Source organism: Muntiacus reevesi, chromosome 20, assembly GCF_963930625.1.
Source record: "Muntiacus reevesi chromosome 20, mMunRee1.1, whole genome shotgun sequence".
Classification (NCBI taxonomy): domain Eukaryota; kingdom Metazoa; phylum Chordata; class Mammalia; order Artiodactyla; family Cervidae; genus Muntiacus; species Muntiacus reevesi.
Genome location: NC_089268.1, coordinates 27,954,037 through 27,975,231, shown reverse-complemented (window position 1 = coordinate 27,975,231; position 21,195 = coordinate 27,954,037). Strand labels below are relative to the sequence as shown.

The following is a 21,195-nucleotide window of genomic DNA, read 5'->3' as shown; positions in this document are numbered from 1 at the left end:
AGATAAGTGTTATTTATGAATTATAAGCTAATAGTGACTGTAAAGACTTATTCCACTAAGTTAAAGATTTATTCTTTGCTCATAGGTCATTTAGAAAAGAGTTGAAATATAGTCATTAGATAGAATGACTGGCCTTGTATGTGGAGGAGATATGAAAAGCTGCTGAAAGATAGGCAGCTGGTGAATTTATACCTAAAATCTCATCCAATCAAGGTCATACTTCCACCTAGTGTATTGAACAGAGTTTATATTAATGCTATTACTCTTGAAAGTAGTAAAAATGGTCAAACATTTTATCATTTGATAAGAATAGCCAGTTTCCTCACAATACTTAGAGGGCACTTAACTAACGTCAACCAAGAAGCAGCTCTGTGTGACTGCCAAATAAAGAACTGAACTCCGAGAGGTACTTCAAAATCCTGTGTCAAAAACATAAAAATAGATCTCTCCCGGGGGTGTTACTTTGAAAGAATAATGTAGTCTCTCTGACTAAAAGAGTTAGAGGCAATCATCCTCTAGTAACTGGAACATGAAATTTTAAAGTCTATTTTAGGAGACATAGGTAAGAGGGTAAAGTATGTATATATACACGTTTCTTAGGAAATTGAGAAAAAAGAATTTCACATTCGTTGATAAATTTTGAAAAATTTTTCCTTTTAAAAGTTCTCCACTGCAAAGTATGTTAAAGTAGACCTCGAGGATAGTAGGAGAAAGGTATCAGATTATACCACATTCGAATGTAGCTCATAATTTTCCTGCCTGTCTCTTTTGTCTATGAGATTTGACTTCCTGCTCTCATCTCTTCATCGTCAGGTTTTCCTCACAGCTTGACTTGCATTGATGAAATGTTTAAACTGTCACCAGCACTTGTTTCTCCCTATTTTTTTTTTCTGTCAATAGGGGTTTAAGTTTTCCACTAATTTATAAATAAATTAGTTGTTCCAGTAATGTGGAATAATGAGAATGAGAACTTCAAAATTTCAAGGAAATGATTAAAGACAATACCAAATAAATATAATATAAATTAATTTTTAAGAGACATTAAATAGTTTACCCAAAGCCACATGACTGGTAAATGTTTTAACTGAGATTTGATTGGTCTGTCTGATTCCTTTCTTAAACACTGAAATATATTACCTTTCCTTTTTTTTTTTAAACCAATTAGCATCATACAAATTGTTTTGTTCCATATTTAGAATAATTCCTTGGAGCATGTATATGGAAATGGAACTATGAGTTTAAAAGATACTCTATTTTTTATATCTTGCAACGTACTACCTCTGCACATTTGCTTTCTAAAAGGGTTATGTTAATTTAAATAGGATCAGTGATGTATCAATGTATAATACTTACCAAAGCAATGCTGACGTTGCTTATTGTATTTAAATTTGTTTCTTCTTTGGGTGAAAAATACTACCTCAAGGTCTTAATTATCTATCCTTTATTTTTTTTAACCAGTCATTGGGCATACTATGGTTTTGAAATTCATCAGTAACTTAAGGTTACTGGATAATGGGGAGGCAAAGTGGGTTGGAAAATGTGAATATGAAGTTGAGGGCTTGAGGGCTAATTTTCAAAAAGACATTGGAATTAAGAAATAGATGGATAATAACTTACCAATAGGCACTGGAGTAACTGGCAGAACAACATGAAACAAACATATAATAGCAGAATTTTAGGATCAAGAATATAGTTACCTTCCTTGTTTTTTCAAGGCAACAGAGAGATGTTTGGAAGACACTAAACCTCCCCCATAAAGATATCCAAAATGGAATAAGAGGAATTAGCATTTCTTTGTGGTGAAGTAGTAGTCCTAGTCTGATGCGACTCTCTTCAGTGTATTTCAATGTAGTAGAAAGGCAGACAGGCTAATAACATAAATGCTTATGCCATTCTTTTTCTTTCTCCTCTAGTATACAGGATTTAAATCATGTGGAGAACTTTCAAAAAATTTGAATGCTAATTGCAATTATTCTCTTTCCTCTTCCCACACCTAACATATCATACTGAGTTTCCCTCTATTTTTTATTGGTATCTCCATATTTATTATATCCCCCCTATATATCTTTCCTTTGTGTTGTGTGGAAGGTTCTTCTTATTAAAAGCTCTTTGAATAGTTTTAGAAAACAAAATATTTTTTTGTACTTAGTCTAAATCAAATATTTATTCTTTTTATTGAAAAATTAATAACACAGCAGGTTGCCAAGTAAAAGAGAGAAAGACTGTTTATAAATAGAATAAATGCAATTGGTCATATTTGGGAAAAATATCTCAGTTTACGATCCCAATTTGTACCAAATTTATGAAATGAAAAAGGACTTACTGATAGGTACTGCTACATGTGCTAAAATCCAAACACAAATGATTAGTATGGGTTGATGTTGATAATAGAATTGACACTGATAATAGAATTCTTACTGTTTCCAGACAAGAATTTCTGGGATGAAAAAGGAAGAGTAAGTTCCAAATCTTTTACATGAGTTACTTTAATCTTTCTTGTATAGTAACACAAACATTTTAAAAGGGTAAGAAAGGGCGAGGTTGTTTTACTTTATCATCTAATTTCTCATGGAAATTAAAATACCATAGAGCTTGGAAAAGCCTTATATCCCTTGTTAACTCTTTCATGTGAGTTTTCCCACTTTTCTCTGTCATTCCTGTCTTACATTTGTTGAAAACATATTTTTTTCTTGAAAAGTCAGTATAGCTAATTCCAAGATTTTCTTTGCATTCTTAATTTATTTCTGCTTATCAGCTTCATCTTCTAGATATTATTTAATAATTCAAGTGGGAAGAAGTTGGTCTGTGTGTTTGCAAAAATTAATGAACATAAGCAATTCCAGCTGTCAGAAATGAAGATTGACTTCACTTTCCCTATGTTTCTCCTTGGGCAATAGTAATCTCTATCGTGTCCTTATCATAAGTCTCTTAAAATATATGAAGTATAGTTTGTTTTTAGTAGGACATTTTAACTTACTATGAAAAAAAAAATCATGTTAATGTTTCCAACTTATTGTTGTAATCTGTGCTTTGTATAGAATCATAAATATTCTAGTAGGATTCTGAGGAGAGGGTGTGAAAAATATAAATGTCAATTTTTTCCTTGAAATGGAAACAATCATTTTTAGGAAAAAGGCCACAGTGAGTGTATAACAAATATCAAACAGAAAGGAAATTTCTTAGAATTGCAGTTGTCATTAATGTAGATACAAAGAACATGGCTCTCATTGATCTAATTGATATTGTTCAGTAAATAAAGATGGAAATTTACTCTCTAATACTAGTGAAACGTATTTGTCAGATACAACAGTTCCATTTCTAGAAGTGAGAGATATAAGCTGCATTTTCTTCCTATTTTCCCCAACTCCTCTGGATGAGAAACATGTCTAGAATGTTTAAATTTACATATGAACTCTAGGACAGGAGCGTCTTTTTCTATTTTTGGTCCCTGCTATATTCCCAGTGCCTGGCACATGATAAGATCTCAATAATTATATTTTTTGAATGAGTAAGATCTCAATGAATTTAACTTTGCCAATTCAACTTTATCTCTGTCTTATGCTTTTAAAATTTTCTACCAAAGAGAACTTATAAACTCTAATAAAAATACTAACAGTTAACACTTTTTTCCATAGGTAACAATTTACAAAAAAAAAAAAAAATATTCAAAAACATTATTTCCAACTCCAGGTCACCTTTAACCTGTCTGTTATTTGCCATTTTTGAGTTTTTTACTTTCAAAATATTCATCAGTGACTAGAGGAAGTTAATCAATGTTAATAGAGAAATTGAAAAACTTGAATGTCAAGGTCTTACTTGTTCAGAAAAGGATATAATCAATACAGGAACTAACAACCAGAATTGATGGATAGATATAAAACTTACTTGGTGGTTCTTGCCTTACTGTGAAAGAGAAATAAAATAATTAAATGAATGAGATGTGAAGAATGAGTTACGTCTCAAACTCTTTATGCTGGAAGTTTTAAAAAACAGGACTTTGAGAGACCACCAATCTCTCTATTTAGAATTAGTTAAATCAATGGGAGAATAAATGTCTTCAGATTATTCTCTCAAGTACCTTTTAATTTGAGTGCTTTTTTGGAAAGAAAGGATCAGAGAGGAATCATTGGAAGATGCTATTTCTTCCTTTTGATTTTTCTCTGCTAATTCAAACTTTCTGGTAAGATTTTTATGTCACACTTTATTGCCTCCTTATTATCATTCCTTGTTTTCTCATCACTTCTTTGGAATGATCTTATTGATTTATCATGATCATCACTGTAATTCTTATTTGCTAATTACTGTTTTGTAGGTTAATTTTAGAGAAGTTCTCTTTTTCTCAGTCACATAGATATCTTAGGGCTGGTGACTCCCCATTTGAATGGGATGAAAGTAGTACTTGCTTTTAGATTCAGGTAAATAAACCTGAATTTGAATCTCAACCTCTTCTGCTCATAATAGTGGGGTCATGAGTAAGTTACCTATTCTTACTACTTCCTTCTTCTTATAGGAATAACAATATTTATCTGATATAATGTATATGCATATATAAAGCTAAGTACAGTGCCTGGTACCTTGCAAGTATGTAACAACTAGTATTTGTTATTATAGTACCCCATAGTGTACCGATTAGTTTCAATTATAGCCTTCAAATGAAAGTTGATAGTTCAAAATGAAGCAAGCTGCTGAAAATACGAATAGGGAAACAAGAAGCTAGTAGGAAAGAAATACTAGAAAAAAGTGAACCATAGAGTCAGAAATATAAATCTTAAGCTTTGGTGAACATTCACACTAGAAACAAGGCACAAAAGGGCCTCTAGATACCATGAAACATCAGTGATAATAACAGAATTGAGAGAAACATGGGACCTACCTTTAGATTTTTCAGGTCTTGCTTTAATAAAAAAAGCAAATGATCAAATTAGTGTGATTGTCTAATGAAACAGAAACACATTTCCCCTGATATTATGATGAGCATCATACACTGAACGGTAGTGGAAAGAAAAAAAGAGTTTCTGCAAGGACCACTTTGCCTTGGAAATGTTATGGAAGAAATGGTCCATATCTAGTGATGGAGTTCACTCTTTCTTTTCCCATCTAGGTCTCTGATTTTATTTAATTATCTATTGCTTCAATTTCAGTAACTTTAAAAAAATTTTTTTTTTCAATTTCAGTAACTTTTTTCATATCAAAGATTTCAACTTTGTTCTTTTTTTATATCTGCTTATTCTTTTTCCAAACTGCATTAAAATATATATAACTTCTTGTTTTATCTTTTTTTGAAACATGGATAGTCTATCTTTTATTCCCCACGAGGGAAGTCACAACCTATCAGAGCTCCCATCTTTGCTGCTCTTATGATGTTATCTTAGCTCTACCATATGCTATATGCCATATCAACTGCTTTACCGTTCTAACTTTTCTCTCTCTCCTTAACCTCTTCAATTAGACTTTTGTTTCCCCTCTATCCTATATTAAGATTGCTAATAACCCTCATTTTATAAAATTCAATGACCAATTCTTAGTCCAAATTTTTATTTCTTAAAAGTTTTAGGTGCAGTTGTTTATATACCCTTTTCATCTTGAAATACTCTCTTGAGTTCTATAACGTGCTCTCCTGGTTTTCCTTCTTCCTCCACGCACACTCCTTCTTTCTATACTTTGCTAGTTTTTTTTCTTCTTCCCAACCTCTAAATCTGATGTTCCTGAGCACAATTCTTAGCATTCTTATCTTTATAGGCACCATTGGTGATCAAATTTAGTCCAGTGGTTTTAAATGCTATCTTTACACTAAATTTGCAAAGTTTATTCTCCACCTGCTCTCTCCCTAAAGCAAGGGGAAGAGGATGTGAAATGGGACTGTCTCTATTACCCCCACATTGACTACTGAGATAAAAATCTAAGGAAAAAGAGGCTGTAACCTCTCATATTTCCCTCCTCATACAACTTAGGTGAGACAAACCCATAGGAACGACTCAAGCATAGTGGGACTCAAGCATAGCACGACTCAAGCATAGTGGGAAGGGATTCCTAGAGCTGTGCAGTGCAGATATGCTGCTCTAAGGCTTTTTTTGGGAGAGGGGATCAGGATGGGGAATACATGTAACTCCATGGCTGATTCATGTCAATGTATGACAAAACCCACTACAATATTGTAAAGTAGTTAGCCTCCAACTAATAAAAATAAGTGAAAAAAAAACAGCAAATAATGGCCAAATTAGTTCTTCTGTCCCACATATCATCCTTCTTCCAAGTCTTCATAAGCACACAAGTTTAAGAGGAAGGAGGTTTAAAGCAATCTTCAGGGTTGTGGGTAGTTGACCAAGAAATGATGTGGGATAGGAAGGTATGGTGATTTCCTTCCTGAAAGCAAATGAGAAGGACTTCAAGAGATTTGCTTACAAAGACGGGCGGGGATTGTCTGTGAGAAAAGGTGTGTGGCAAACCATTCCTAGTTGAATGTCTGCTTGGTGGATTTGCTGATTTGTTTTGTGCATTTTGAGCATAGGGAAAAGAAAATTGAAGAGAGGGAGCAGAGTACAGTGAGGAGGATGTCTTGGAGCAACACTCATCTTCTTCCTTTTTCTAGTGACAAGAATACTTGAGATTCTTGAAGGTCAGGTGGGCGTTGTAGAAGATATCCAGGCTTGAGCTTTGGTACTGGTACTTCACTCAAGTTGGCCTACTTGATGAGGGTACCTCATCAGTGATAGGCTATGAGATACTGTCAGGGGGACAGAACTAAGGGGTTTTGAAATAGTCCAGACTGGAGTCAGTACTTCCACATCAAGGATAGTGCAGTGGAGCCTTAGAAATAGACAAGTTCTTGTAGATTCCTTCCAAGAACTAAAACATGTATTCTACAAGTTGCTGTTTTTGTTCAGTTACTAAGTCGTGTCCAACTCTTTGCCACCCCGTGGACTGCAGCATGGCAACTCTTTGCATCGGGTGACCACAATTTTACCATTTGTGGGAAAATTGAGTAGAGTTAAGTAGCAGCTGTGCTCTTTAGACTGTATATGGCCTTCTAATTCTCCGTAATTCCTAGGGGATGCACTTTACCTCATTCAGTTATATTACCTTTCTGGGCTCTGTTGGCATCCAAATTTTTAAGGCACTTTGGGTTTTAATATTAATGTGATTTTATTTCAATCTGAGAAACCCTAGGGGATATTGGGCTTGCATAAAAATCACTTATAGGTATGATAACCAAATTCAAATTATGGAACACTAGAACAGTGAAAAATATGGCTTCATGAATTCTATATTAAATATCACCATGGTTTGGTTAGTTGCTAAGTCATGTCTGGCTCTTGCAACCCCATGAACTGTAGACTGCCAGGCGCCTTTGTCCATGGGATTTTCCAGGCAAGAATACTGGAGTGGGTTGCCATTTCCTTCTTCAAAATATCACCATGGTCAGTGCTTTACCTGGTTTAAATATTAAGTCGCTGTTGGTATTTGTAATCTGGGAAGATAAGAGCTGAAATAATAGGAACTCCTATAGTTATGTATCGAAAAGGTCATTTTGCATTCCTATTCTTAAGGTCTTTGAGTAATATGGAAGCAACTGAATATGAGAAACATGTCTCAACCTTTTGGCTAGTTAAAATAGAACATCTAAGCTGAGAAAAAGTCTCACTTTAGACAGATTGATAAGTAAAAAACTTACTTGAGGTTCTCTGTGAAATCACTAAAAAATAAACAAAAAGAAATCCATGTAATTTTTCTTAAATACAAAAACATTATATTATCTAATATATTCTGTCTGTGTCTGTGAGGGGAGAACTTGGGTGGGAATAAGAAGAAAGCATTGCAAATGGCCTTAGAAAGCAGTTGCAATGCGAAAGATATGAGATTAAGCAGTGATGATTTAATGATGAAATCAAGGCAGGGTTTTATCAAAAGTCTTCTTCATATACTGGATCTGAACAACTTTGGGTATAGTGTCAGGCAAAGATAACTGGATATTTCTGTTTTGGATAGCAATGTATTCTTTGAGGGAACACTCAAAATTCTGTCTCCATTTAAACATCATTTTGGACTTCTTTCTCTCTCAAAAAAATCTGCCTACCTCTGTTATTTCATAATATTCAGTTTTTTTTGTTGACAAATGCTACCTTACTCCTTTTTGTTCTGGCTGTACCACATAGTATGCAGGATAGTTCCCCAACCAGGGACTGAACCCTTGCTCCCTGCACTGGGAGCACAGAGTCTTAACCACTAGATTGCCAGGGAAGTCCCTAATCAGTATTTTCTTAAATTATGTATAATGTAGGGGAAAGTGTTAGTCATTCAGTCGGTCATGTCCGACTCTTTGTAACCCCATGGACAGTAGCCCACCAGGCTCCTCTCTCCATGGGATTCTCCAGGCTAGAATACTGGAGTGGGTTGCCATTTCCTTCTCCAGGGAATCTTCCTGACCCAGGGATCAGGTTCTCTCACATTGCAGGCAGACTGTTTATTGACTGAGCCACCAGGGAAGCCCTTAATAATAATGCCCATAAAATAATGTAGGGGAAGCTGAGTAATTAGAAAATAAGAGAGCAATGAGGAAATCAAATCACTATAACAGAAAAAAGACCCTCAGACTTTGAAGACCAAACAGAACCAAAGTAGAAAAAGAGATGTTACACTTACTTATGGGTGCCAGGGGCAGACCTAAAAAACAAGTTAGATATCAGTGGATATTTGTTTGAAAAAAACAACTTTCTTTTTAAGGAATTATATTTGTGTCAGGGAGAAGCTTATTTGTCCCATAGCTCTTTGTTTAAATTATGGTTCTATGACTGTGTATTCTTGGGCCAGAATGCGGCCTCAGTTTCTTAGTCTTTACAGAGAGGTCAGTGGAGTTACTCTAAGAATTAAATAGTGTAAAGTATTAATAATTAAAGCACTTATATAGTTCTGATCACATAGGAGATGCAAGGTAAATACATGTTTGTAAATTAAGTAAACTTCTTTCTCAGAGAAAGAAGTTGGATGAGCAGAAGGCAGAGGGAATTGAGAGCTATGAGTCTCAGGTTTCTACACAGAGTTAGAAATGAGGAGGACAGGGTCTGGTCCCTAGGCCTTGTAGAGAACAAGGAAATAGTGGAAAAACAGATGAAACTTACCCCTGAGCATTGAAGGTGGACAAGCTGAAAGACAGAAAAATATCATCACAACTCTTTTCTCTCCCACTGTATTTCTGTCTGCTTTTTTAAAGAGAGTTCCTTCTTGATAGGTCATTATAATAATAGGAAAAAATGTTACCTTTGGTCTTTATTTGCTTTTAACATAAGTCAGCAGGATTTGGACTTTTCAAAAAATCACTTATAACAATGGAATTTTGACCATGAGAGGGTAAGCGGTTAGTTAAAGCAGCCTGTACCCTATGCCCAGAAATTCCAGCATAACTGGGGAAAGGAGAAATAGGACCCCTCAGTGGAAGAAACATGAAGAGACTTACTGAGAGCTTGTGGAGCTGGTCCATCTAGAAAACACAACCGAGAAAATTTTTATCTTTCCCCCCACTTTTTCCCCATTCAATATGTTTTTCATTTTGTGAAGTCCCTTGTAGCATATCATTTTTAACTGCTGGGAAGCTTTCCTCTCTGCTCTTTATTTTTGACATGAATCAGTGGAGTTTGTTTTTTTCCCCACAAAGTTGTTAAAAAGCTGATAGACTTATTGAAAATATGAATGTGAGACATAAAGGAAACAGTTACTTCTAATCTTTGAAATACCTATATGGTCAGGGAAGTTTCCTCAAGTATCTTGGAATTCAAATTTGGAAAAACAGACTAAGTAGGGCAGGAGGTCCAAATGAAAACTGTCTTAGAAACTTCTTATCCCCTCCTGTCTCTCCCGTCATTTTTTCATTGTCTATAGGTAGTCTCATGTTGGTCTTTATAACTAAGCAAAACTTTTTTCTCCCTTCTTCATTTTTACATAAATTAGTAGTGTCAGACCTTTCCTGGTCAAAATAACCCAGGGGCATTTTGATAGCCAGGTTGCAAGAGAACAAGATATACCTCAAGCCCTTTGTATTCCAGTATGGCCAAGTAAAGAATTTTGGACCCCATTAGAAATCAGTTAAACTCTGGGACAAACAATCAAACAGACTTACTGACTGCATGAGGAGCTGATCCCGCTGAAAACAAGCAGAGATATTTTTTTATTACTCATTTCTTGTCTACTCTTCTGTTCATTTTTTCTGTCAGAGACAGAAAAAGTTTTTCTGATCAGACATTTGAACTTTCCAGAAAAATTATAATCAGTTGATGGAACATTGGTTAATGGAGAAGCAAAAGGGAAAATAAAATAGGAGTTTCAAATTCCTATACCAGAACTCAAGTTCCAATAGTCATTACTGGACCTTGATAAGTGCACAGCAGAGAAATAAACAATTTACTAACTGCTGATATAAATGACCTAGCTGGAAAATAGAAATATTATTTGTATCTTTTTCTCTCACTCATTTTTCTCTTCTGCATGGAAAGTCCCTAACTAACAATCTTTAGAACCATGGAGAAATTTTTTTTCTGCTCTTTATTTTTATATGACTCAGTGAACATTCTGGAAACTTATTAATAACTTAGTAGAATTCTGAATAATGGAAAAATAAAAGGTCAAGGAAGTGGGAGCTTTAAGTTATTGCAATCCCAAAAAGGATGGATAAATTTTGGTTCAGGTAGATCTGTTAGTTACTGCTGGAGACAACTGAGTTTCTTTGGAAAGTGAGATATTCAAACTTAGAGGGTGATCTCGAAGCTGAAAAGCAAAGAGAGAAATCAGTGGAAAGGCTGATGAAATAAGAACTAATATTCCTCTTACTATTATGAGAGAAAGTATCAGAAATATCTGTGGAGATAGAATCAAATCCTTGTAGGTATTGTAGCACACTGTGGTGGGGAATACAATTGCCATCATACCTTGTAGGTTGAATTGTAGGATTCTGCCTTCTTAGTCTGGGAGGCTGCGGGAAAGGGAGATGACATATCTCTTCCCTTTTTGCAGTAGCTGATCAACTGCTTAAAATCTTACAGTGGTGTTGGTAATTTAAATTGTATTACCTTTAATATTTTTCTCCCTTTTTCTGCAGCCTTCTCAAAGTCTCCTTCACTCATATAAATATACTCCCTCCCTTGCTGACAAGTCACAGTAAACTTCAGATAGTTTCCTCTATGATGGGGAATACATGTAAATCCGTGGCTGATTCATGTCAATGTATGACAAAAACCACTACAATATTGTAAAGTAATTAGCTTCCAACTAATAAAAATAAATAGGAAAGAAATAAAATATAATATAATATATATATACATATACATTTTATATATGTATATATTTGTATATAATGTATGTGTGTGTGTTTGTGTTAGAAATGCAAAAAAGCAAAATGGCTGCCTGAGGAGGCCTTACAAATAGCTGTGAAGAGAAGCGAAAAGCAAAGGAGAAAAGGAAAGATATTCCCATTTGAATGCAGAGTTCCAAAGAATAGCCAGGAGAGATAAGAAAGCCTTCCTCAGCGATCAATGCAAAGAAATAGAGGAAACAACAGAATGGCAAAGACTAGAGATCTCTTCAAGAAAATTAGAGATACCAAGGGAACATTTATGCAACAATGGGCTCAATAAAGGACATAAATGGTATGGGCCTAACAGAAGCAGAAGATATTAAGAAGAGGTGGCAAGAATACACAGAAGTACTGTACAAAAAAGATCTCCATGACCCAGATGATCACGATGGTGTGATCACTCACCTAGAGCCAGACATCCTGGAATGTGAAGTCAAGTGGGCCTTAGAAAGCATCACTATGAAGAAAACTAGTGGAGGTGATGGAATTCCAGTTGAGCTATTTCAAATCCTGAAAGCTGATGCTGTGAAAGTGCTGCACTCAGTATGCCAACAAATTTGGAAAACTCAGCAGTGGCCACAGGACTGGAAAAGGTCAGTGTTCATTCTAATCCCAAAGAAAGGAAATGCCAAAGAATGCTCAAACTACCGTGCAATTGCACTCATCTCACATGCTAGTAAAGTAATGCCCCAAATTCTCCAAGCCAGACTTCAGCAATATATGAACCGTGAACTTCCAGATGTTCAAGCTGGTTTTAGAAAAGGCAGAGGAACCAGAGATCAAATTGCCAACATCCACTGGATTATTGAAAAAGCAAGAGAGTTCCAGAAAAACATCTATTTCTGCTTTATTGACTATGCCAAAGCCTTTGACTGTGTGGATCACAATAAACTGTGGAAATTTCTGAAAGAGATGGGAATACTAGACCACCTGACCTGCCTCTTGAGAAACCTGTATGCAGGCCAGGAAGCAGCAGTTAGAACTGAACACGGAACAACAGACTGGTTCCAAATAGGAAAAGGAGTACGTCAAGGCTGTATATTGTCACCCTGCTTATTTAACTTATGTGCAGAGTACATCATGACAAACGCCAGGCTGGAAGAAGCACAAGCTGGAATCGAGATTGCCGGGAGAAATACCAAAAACCTCAGACAAGCAGATGACACCACCCTTATGACAGAGAGTGAAAAGGAACTAAAAAGACTCTTGATTAAAGTGAAAGAGGAGAGTGGAAAAGTTGGCTTAAAGCTCAACATTCAGAAAACTAAGATCATGGCATTCAGTCCTGTCACTTCATGGGTAATAGATGGGGAAACAGTGGAAACAGTGTCAGACCTCTTTTTTTGGGCACCAAAATCAGTGCAGATGTCTGATTGCAGCCATGAAATTAAAAGACACTTACTCCTTGGAAGGAAAGTTATGGCCAACCGAGATAGCATATTAAAAAGCAGAGACATTACTTTGCCAACAAAAGTCCGTATAGTCAAGGCTATGGTTTTTCCCGTGGTCATGTATGGATATGAGAGTTGGCCTATAAAGCAAGCTGAGCGCAAAAGAATTGGTGCTTTTTAACTGTGGTGTTGGAGAAGACTCTTGAGAGTCCCTTGGACTGTGAGGAGATCCAACCAGTCCATCCTAAAGGAGATCAGTCCTGGGTGTTCATTGGAGGGACTGATGTTGAAGCTGAAACTCTAATACTTTGGCCACCTCATGCGAAGAGTTGACTCATTGGAAAAGACCCTGATGCTGGGAGGGATTGGGAGCAGGAGGGGAACGGGATGACAGAGGATGAAATGGCTGAACGGCATCACCAACTCGATGGATGTGAGTTTGGGTAAACTCCAGGAGTTGGTGATGGACAGGGAGGCCTGGCGTGCTGCGATTCATGGGGTTGCGAGGAGTCAGACATGACTGAGCGACTGAACTGAACTGAACTGATGTGTTAGTTGCTCAGTTGTTTTTGACTCTTAGTGATCCCATGGACTGTAGCCTGCCAGGATTCTTTGTCCATGGAATTCTCCAGGTAAGAATACTGGAGTGGGTTACGATCCCCTGCTCTAGGGGATATTCCCTACTGGGATTGAACCTGAGTCTTCTGCATTGCAGGATTCTTTACTGTCTGAGCCACCAGAGAAGCCCATAATATATGTTACATATACGTGTATATTACATTATATATTTTGGGTTATTAAGTGGGATTGTAGTCCCCTCAATTCATTTATTCTTGGGGTGATGTGCAGCTAGATAGTGGAAAGAGCAAGGGACTGGGAAACGTAAATTTCTATACCCAGACCTGGGAGGAAGCTGAAAGCAACTATAAGAACAGGCATGGAACTTACAGGTCATTTCTGAAGTTTCAGCTGGTGGAAAAATGGAAGGAAAAAAAAGGAGAAATTAGTTTGTAGAATCAAGAGAACTCAGTTCTCACATTATGGGCTTAAAAAGAGTAACTGCAGAGAGGATGCAGGGAGCTCTGAAACCTGCCTGTTAGCTGAGGGTCTGGGCTTAAGCACCCACCCCTGTTCTTTGTATTCTCAGGTCTGTATCTCCTGCCTGGGGCAGAAAAGTGGCATCCTTTCCATCCCTTTTGGGTCTTGTAAATAGAAGAAACACTTCCAGATGTTGATAAACTTAAACTTGTGCTTCTGCACTTCTGTGTACTTTTGCCATTCTTATCTTCACTAGTCTTTTTCTTTCCTAATGTTTTAATTGATTTGAAAGTCTTCTTCCAAATGCTTCTCTTTCCTAGTCCCATTTGAAGCACTTGTTTTTGTTAATTAAAAAATTAATCAATGTGTTTTGTGCATTCTCCAAATCACGGGTAATCTAGGGGAAAGCTTAGGAAGGAATGAATGTAGCAATATAATTCATTTAAACATTGCTATGTATTTAAAAGTGTTTACACATAGGGAGAGGGATTAAGCAGGGAGAAAAAGAAGGGAAAGGGAATTGATGTACCTATATAGATTCTCTGGCACACGTGACCATTAGGGGACTTGGACCAATGGGGAGACCTTCCTTTAGCCACAGTGGGATCCTCTGAGGTGAACTGATTTAGGATTTTTCCCCCTTATAAGAATTATGAGAACTTTCAAGACTGTAAGTCTTGGGGATAATAAAAAGTACTGAGAAAGGCAGCCTTGATTTAGGGGAACAGTCAGTAAACGATGGCTGGTATTCATCCACAACAAGAAGCATTTAGGGCAGGTAACATCCATTTCAGCAGTCATAGTATGATTGTGTGGGAGATCGCCTGTAGTCACCACATTTTGAGTTCCTTTTTCCAAGACATCCTGGAGGACTGTAAACTCCACAGCACCAGAGGTCGACCACATCTTTCTCTCTCTTATTCATGACTTTATCCCTGGGTCGCATCAGTTTCTGATACGTGGTAGAAGCTCGGCTAGTTGAAGTAATGTCTGAGTACACCCGACTTGCTTTCTGATAATTTTTTCCTATTTGGCTTAAACTATGGGATGCTATTACTTAATTTCCATACTAAAATTTTTCTATCACATGGGATTGGTTTTGACAGTCCAGATTTTGACACCAGCTTTGCTCTTTCTAGCTGCAGTACAAACTTAACCTTCCACTTTCTTCTACTTGTGGTTTGTAGGTACCTGATGAATCTGTCAGTTTCTGTAATTGCAGCCCAACTACTGTCATATCCTGTTCCCTGAGCTCGTGTGTGTGTGTGTGTGTGTGTGTGTGTGTGTGTGTGTGTGTTGAGGGTTGTTTGGGGTGATTGGGCAGGATGGGACTTGAGAAAGAAAAAGATCTTGGGGGAAAAGATGAGGGATCCCAGGGTAGACTAGATCCTGAGCAATATTCCTAGAAACTAGAAGGAACCTGGTAAAGCCTCTATCTGTTTACATTTGATTGTCTTTTCCCTCTTTTCCATTTATTTTCAAATATTGTCTGCCTTTTCTCATTGTCTTTACATTGTCTCCATTATCTTTGAGTAGGCCCTTATAAACTACAAAGCATTTCAGAACTGGAAAGTCATCCTTATCATTCTTCCTCTGTCACATTAGAAAATTTTATATTGTTTTAGAAGCCATTACTGATCATTATTGAAGAAATTTTCTTATTCCTTTTCTATAAAAAATAGCCCTGGAAAATTCTAGACAGGTAGAAACTGGGAAGCATGAAAACATGTCTAAAACCACTATCTTGCTGGCAATAGATACATTTAAGACAGGAAACAGGCCCTTTAGACATTGTAGAACATCAGAGGAAAGAAATAGGTAAGGGACTTACCACTGGGTCCAGTATATTGTACTAAAAACAGAAACAAACATAAATTATTGTACTTGTTAAACATGAAAAACACATGTGTACCATTGAATATTTTCCAAAGGAGAGCAATGAAAATGGTTTCCCTGGAATAACTAAATCCCAATTTTCAAGATTAAATATTTTTTACTGCACTGGTGCTGGACTATAGCCTTTCCATAAGAATTGCATCTTCCTCTAGGAGATTTGTAACCCTGCTTTAGTTGGCAAGATAACCATTTCATTGTTGCCTTTCCAAGTGTCTAAGGTAAAATTTTAATTATATTCTCTTCTCTCCATTTGCCTCATTTTCTTCACATCATTTTTTATCCCCCTCTGAGCTATCTTTCAATTGTCTTCTTCATCATTTCTTACATCATCCTCCCCCAGATTCTCTATGTTGCATCTTTTCTTTGGAATGGCCTTTAATAATTATTGACAAACCACTATTATCACTATTATAATTATCACTGTTATTAATTTGAGTAATATGTAAGAGTGGAATATATGTATCTTATTAATGTACATATGTATCTTATTTATATTTATATATATATGTATATATATATATATACGTACATATGGGCAACTTACCAATAGGTCCTGGAGTTTGCACTAAAAAGAAATCCAAATTGACAAATGAGTATGGGTGTTCAGATGAAGAATAAATCTTTTAATGAATTTTATTTAGGGATGAAACTTGGAGAGGTAGAGTATGGGAGAGGAAGTTATATCAGTAATGAGAACATCCGGGAGCTTGGTTAACTATAGAACAAAAGGGATATTCAAATATACTGCAATATTTCAGCCTGAGGTAAGGGTTTCCTATGATCCTTGTCAACCAAGAAGACAGTAAAGAAATGTCAAAGTTTATACTTTTCTTTCCTATCAGTAACAGAAGATATTGCTTTTTCAAGGGACTACCCTGTACTAACATATTTCTGACCAGCTAACATGTTCTAGGAGTAGGTATTAGGGTAAGAAGATAAGGGTCCTGTCTTCTCACAGCTTCCAGCTTACTAGGAACTGATAAAGGGTCAAAGACTGCCTTGATTAGTTTTAATGTCTGTGGACAAAGGGTCAACAAAGTCTTCAGTTTTAATGAGAATTTAGCCTTCAGTTGATTTTCTAGCTTTGATCCTTTTGTGACCTGATAAAGACTGTAAATCTGCCATGTTACCTGGCAACATTGGTTTTACACAAGGATGATCCTTGAACAGTGAACTGCATCTGAACTGGGGGAACTATAAATACCTATTAGAAAGCCATGGCTTTGGGTTTCCTTGAGTGTAGTGCCCATGTGTTTAGGCATTTTCTTATGGGATCTCTTTAGACATCTGCACGGACCATTGTCAAGATTACTCTAGCAGAAGAGGAATGGGTATAATATCTGCCTTACCCACCACCATTGAATCCAACGACATAATGCATTTGAAATTTAGAAAAGTCATAAAGCATTGTAAGAATCATTCAAAGAATGTGACTAGATACAAATACAAGACTCATATTCATTTTGTCAAATGAGCAGAGGAACCTGAAATCATATTTCTTTAATTTTATAATTTAAAAATATTTTCAGTTTTTGCTAGGAATACTATAATCCAGTGTGTGAAGCTATGACTGTTTGCTCTTGTTTATAAGCATATAATTATGGAAAATTGCATCTTGAAGCCTAACCATTATTTATAATGTTTCTATGGAAAAATGCAACAGGGCAAGTTGCTAAAGGTTGGTGAAATAGAACTTACCTATCCTGGAGAGAACTTTTCAGTGTAGTTAGAAATGAAAAGAATCTTAAAATTTCTTTCTTTTTTTAAACAAAATGAAGATTGTATAATGAAAGATTACATGCACAGAAAGCAAGAAGTTTAGAAGCTATGTTCTAAATTTTTATTACATATTGGTTTTAAAGAGCTAGATTATGTACTAAAGTGGGAACAGCTCACAGAAGACCATCCTTAGGGGACTTTTTTTTTAAACTTGTTTTTCAGCTTCATAGTTAATATCTTTTATTGCAGAACCTGGGTAAATCGAGCCTTTAGGAATTCTGGGTGGGATAATGAGGCAGTGGAAACACTTGGTCCTGGAGTCTGTGGGCATGAATCATTGAAATAAAAATAGGCTGATGTTTTAAGGATTAAAAGTTGTTATAATTTGAGACTTAGGTGACTTACCAATGGTCTTTTGAGAGAGCTCTATAAAAGAATAAAAAAGAAGAAAAGAAGTGAAAAAACTGAGGAAGTGCTTTCAGGTTCTGGTTTGCGTTCCCTAGTAAGATTCTGACCCACCAAACGTGGGGAAAGCTGCAATTGGGTAGTGGGGCTGTTGCCTTTCTTGCTGGAATGGTGAGAAAATCTATTACATATAAGAGCTCCTCATCTAATGGATCCACTGAGAGGGTAAGTAGTAAAGAGAGATTATGCTGGTGGTCCATTAAAATCTCTGTAGAGGACTGGAAAAATTTTTCTCCATTTAAGCTTGGATATCTTCCTTTCTCCCTTGTTTCATTTCACATCATCTCATTCTGGTATGAAAAGTCCTTTGTATGATGTTGACAAGTTTTTGGAAACCTTCTACAAGTGTTTGTCTTTTACTTTATAGCTTGTATTTAGCAGTGGAATGTACATTCACAGACTCATTAATGACTTGCAGAAATGCTTGGTAGAAGAAAATTGAAAGGTCAAGAAAATGTGGACCCCCAAACCTCCGAAGTCCTAACGTGGAATCCAAGGGAGGATCCTTAATATACTGAAGGCAATTAAAATGCTCTACAGTGAAGAATTAGACAGCAAACTTACTGATAGGTCCTGTAGCTCCAGCTGAGAAACAGAGAGAGAGAGAAAAATCAGTATGTTGTACAACTGTGAAAGAGATACCCATTCTCCAACACTTACTCTAGAGGGGGTGTCATAATGAAAACCCCAGGGAGATAAAAGGTTGTGTGTATGGCAGTCCTTGGATAGGCTTCCTGTTGCACAGCCTAGGAGACCTACAGGAACAGAGGCCTTCCCTTTTCAGTGATTATCGAAACTCTTTAGAGGATTTGGAAAGACTCATTCCCGCTAATTTGTAGTGCCTCTTTTTTTCTTAGAATTTTTTCTTTTTTTCCTCATTCCTTTAGGGACTTACTGTTATTTGAAAAGTGAACCTTCCCTTGCTGACAGCATTAGGACTGCTTCTAAGAGGGTTCTTTTATTTTCTACTTTCTTACATCAGCCCATAGAAGCTCTACTTCAGAGCTTTTTTGGAAACTGTGATAGGAATACTAAGGGAGTCAAGAAGCATGGTATGACAAAACCCACTGAAAAAAAAATAATTAAAAAAAAAAAAAAAAAAAAAGCATGGTATCAGGAAAAAGGGCAGATCAGTTCTAAAGACCTGTAGGTCAGATGTCAAAGGAACCAGAGTAGATAAACAAGTTCGGTACTTACGAATAGGTGCTGTGAATTGCACTGAAATACAAAAAGGAAGGAAATTGTGTGGTTTGATATTAACTGAATTCTCATGCCACTAATATTATTTTTAAGAACCTAGGAAGAACCATAGTCCACCCACTGGATCAAATCGTTCAGCATTCATCTTAAGTGAAGAACGCATAGAACTTAGTCTGAAGGTCGTTATCTCTTCTTCACCCTCACCCCTCTCCCTCTTCTGTTTTTCTCTTTTCTCTACATTTCAGCTGTCTCAAAGGATTCTAACTATTTAGGAATAGGTAGATGGCAGTTCCTTTATCTTTTTTTCAATCACCATTTCTTACTTTGTCTTCACCATGCTTATTCTTTTGCCTTCTCATAGAACTACCTGTTGTTCTTGTAGTTCTTCCCTCAATTTAGGAAAAGCCCGTAAACAACAGTTTTGATTATTTTTTATCATAACTCAGAGAATTTTTTTCTGGTCATTATTTTAAATATAAATTATTTGGCTTTCCCTTGTCTTAAACTCAGTTACAATTCAGGGTATCTATTTCTGATAGCTTAGGCATCAGGAGATTGAAATGCAATCAAGAAGCATGACTGGGAAAGCCTAGAGATGTAGAAACCGAAACAGGGTGAAGAGAGGGTCCCCTATCCCACAGAGGACCAAAGAGTGTCAGAATTAGGAAACAGAAAAGGAACTCACTTATTGGGCCAATAGTTCCAGCTAAAATATGAGAAAAACAAGATAGAACTAATTAGAATGGTTCTTTGGTGTAGGAAAATGCAGTTTTCATTGAAATTATTTCTGGGAAAACATCAGAAGTGTAGATATCAGGACTAAAATTTCCACTTCCCTGGAAAAGTAAATGAAGTTTATTCTTCATTCTCCATCTTGGAGGATCTCAGGATTACTGGCTCTGGCAGCTGGAGCTGCAAGGTTGCAGTGGTCAGTGTTCTTTCCCCAGTGGGTGCCTTATTTGTAGCTTTGTAGATTACAGGCAGCTGTCCTTCCTCCAGCTGGGCTAATTTGAACTTGTTTAGCTAGAAACCATAACCTCATCTTCTGAAGGAGGAAGTGGAAATTTCTGTCTCTTTTAAGTGACCTTGGTTCCCTTATTCAACAGATTGATTTCATCTTCAATATCTTAGTGTCTAAGAGGGAATAGAAACTTCTAGATAGATTCAAGACATTCACAGTTATGGTTGGGGGCTAAAGAGATTGAGGCATGAGATACCCATGCTTAGCAATAACAGCCTTCTCTTTCTTTACACACATACACACGTACCCCTCTATACCTCCTAGGTGTACTTCTGTGGCACCTCTCTAGTATGCTTGAAGTTTGAATTTTGATTATTTTGATTATTTTAATCATGTTTTGTGTGCATAAACGAGGAGTAGACACAGGATGTGATTTGCCATGAGTCCTAACTCCTCAAATTGTTCTTCCTCCTCCTCCCTTCAGGGCTGGCACTGCCCAAGTGCTCAAGTTCTGAACATCTTCAGGAGTGATGGATAGAGATGTGTTAGGAAATTAATCAAACCTCTCTGAGTTTCATCTTTCTTATTGGCTTTAAGGACACTCTTTGTGTGGAGAATCTTTAGAGATAGAGGAACTAGTTAAACTTAGGTCAAGTACACTCAACTTTTTATTTCCTTTCCAAACGCAAAAGGATTGAAACTCTGTAAAGCAAATAGTTCTAAACTTTACTGTGCACACAAATCACTTGGGGATGTTGTTAAAAAGCAGATTCTGATTTAATAGTTCTGAGAATGTGTGTTAGGCTGAGACTCTGCATTTCTCATAAACTCCGAGGTGATGCCAACACAGGTCCTTCAACTTACTTTATACAGCAAGGCCATAAAGGACTGGTAAAATTTCAGAGCATTTGTACATTGCTCTCTCCTTTTACCTTTTACCTTTTTTTTTCATTTCTAAATCAACTGCCTCTCACTCATCTCTCACTCTTTATTCTCCCCTAGTGCTTCTACCAGAAATGTTTGGCTATGTCATTTAAAATACTATCTGGACACTTCTTCCAGATTTACTCTCTGATAATAGCAGGGCATATAAATTCCACACAACTGTCAACAATATCTTGGGTATCCTAGGTCAGCCAGTTGGAACTCACTATCTTCATCCTCTGAGTCTTACTGAGATTTCT

The 21,195-nt window shown here is 36.5% G+C and overlaps 1 protein-coding gene across 1 annotated transcript in view; it reads right to left on the bottom strand.

The window, feature by feature from the left end:
• Positions 1 to 21,195, bottom strand: part of TSBP1 (testis expressed basic protein 1) — a 95,634-nt gene that overhangs the window by 21,148 nt on the left and 53,291 nt on the right. Inside the window, exons 13-28 of the mRNA XM_065912140.1 lie at positions 19,736 to 19,756; positions 19,048 to 19,068; positions 18,415 to 18,435; positions 17,791 to 17,811; positions 16,211 to 16,231; positions 15,602 to 15,622; positions 13,681 to 13,701; positions 10,112 to 10,135; positions 9,452 to 9,475; positions 9,117 to 9,140; positions 8,641 to 8,661; positions 7,673 to 7,693; positions 4,874 to 4,894; positions 3,886 to 3,903; positions 2,324 to 2,344; positions 1,618 to 1,635 (exon numbers count right to left, since the gene is read on the bottom strand). Coding sequence (XP_065768212.1) covers positions 1,618 to 1,635; positions 2,324 to 2,344; positions 3,886 to 3,903; positions 4,874 to 4,894; positions 7,673 to 7,693; positions 8,641 to 8,661; positions 9,117 to 9,140; positions 9,452 to 9,475; positions 10,112 to 10,135; positions 13,681 to 13,701; positions 15,602 to 15,622; positions 16,211 to 16,231; positions 17,791 to 17,811; positions 18,415 to 18,435; positions 19,048 to 19,068; positions 19,736 to 19,756 — 339 coding nt within the window. The remainder of the gene's footprint in view (positions 1 to 1,617; positions 1,636 to 2,323; positions 2,345 to 3,885; positions 3,904 to 4,873; positions 4,895 to 7,672; positions 7,694 to 8,640; positions 8,662 to 9,116; positions 9,141 to 9,451; positions 9,476 to 10,111; positions 10,136 to 13,680; positions 13,702 to 15,601; positions 15,623 to 16,210; positions 16,232 to 17,790; positions 17,812 to 18,414; positions 18,436 to 19,047; positions 19,069 to 19,735; positions 19,757 to 21,195) is intronic.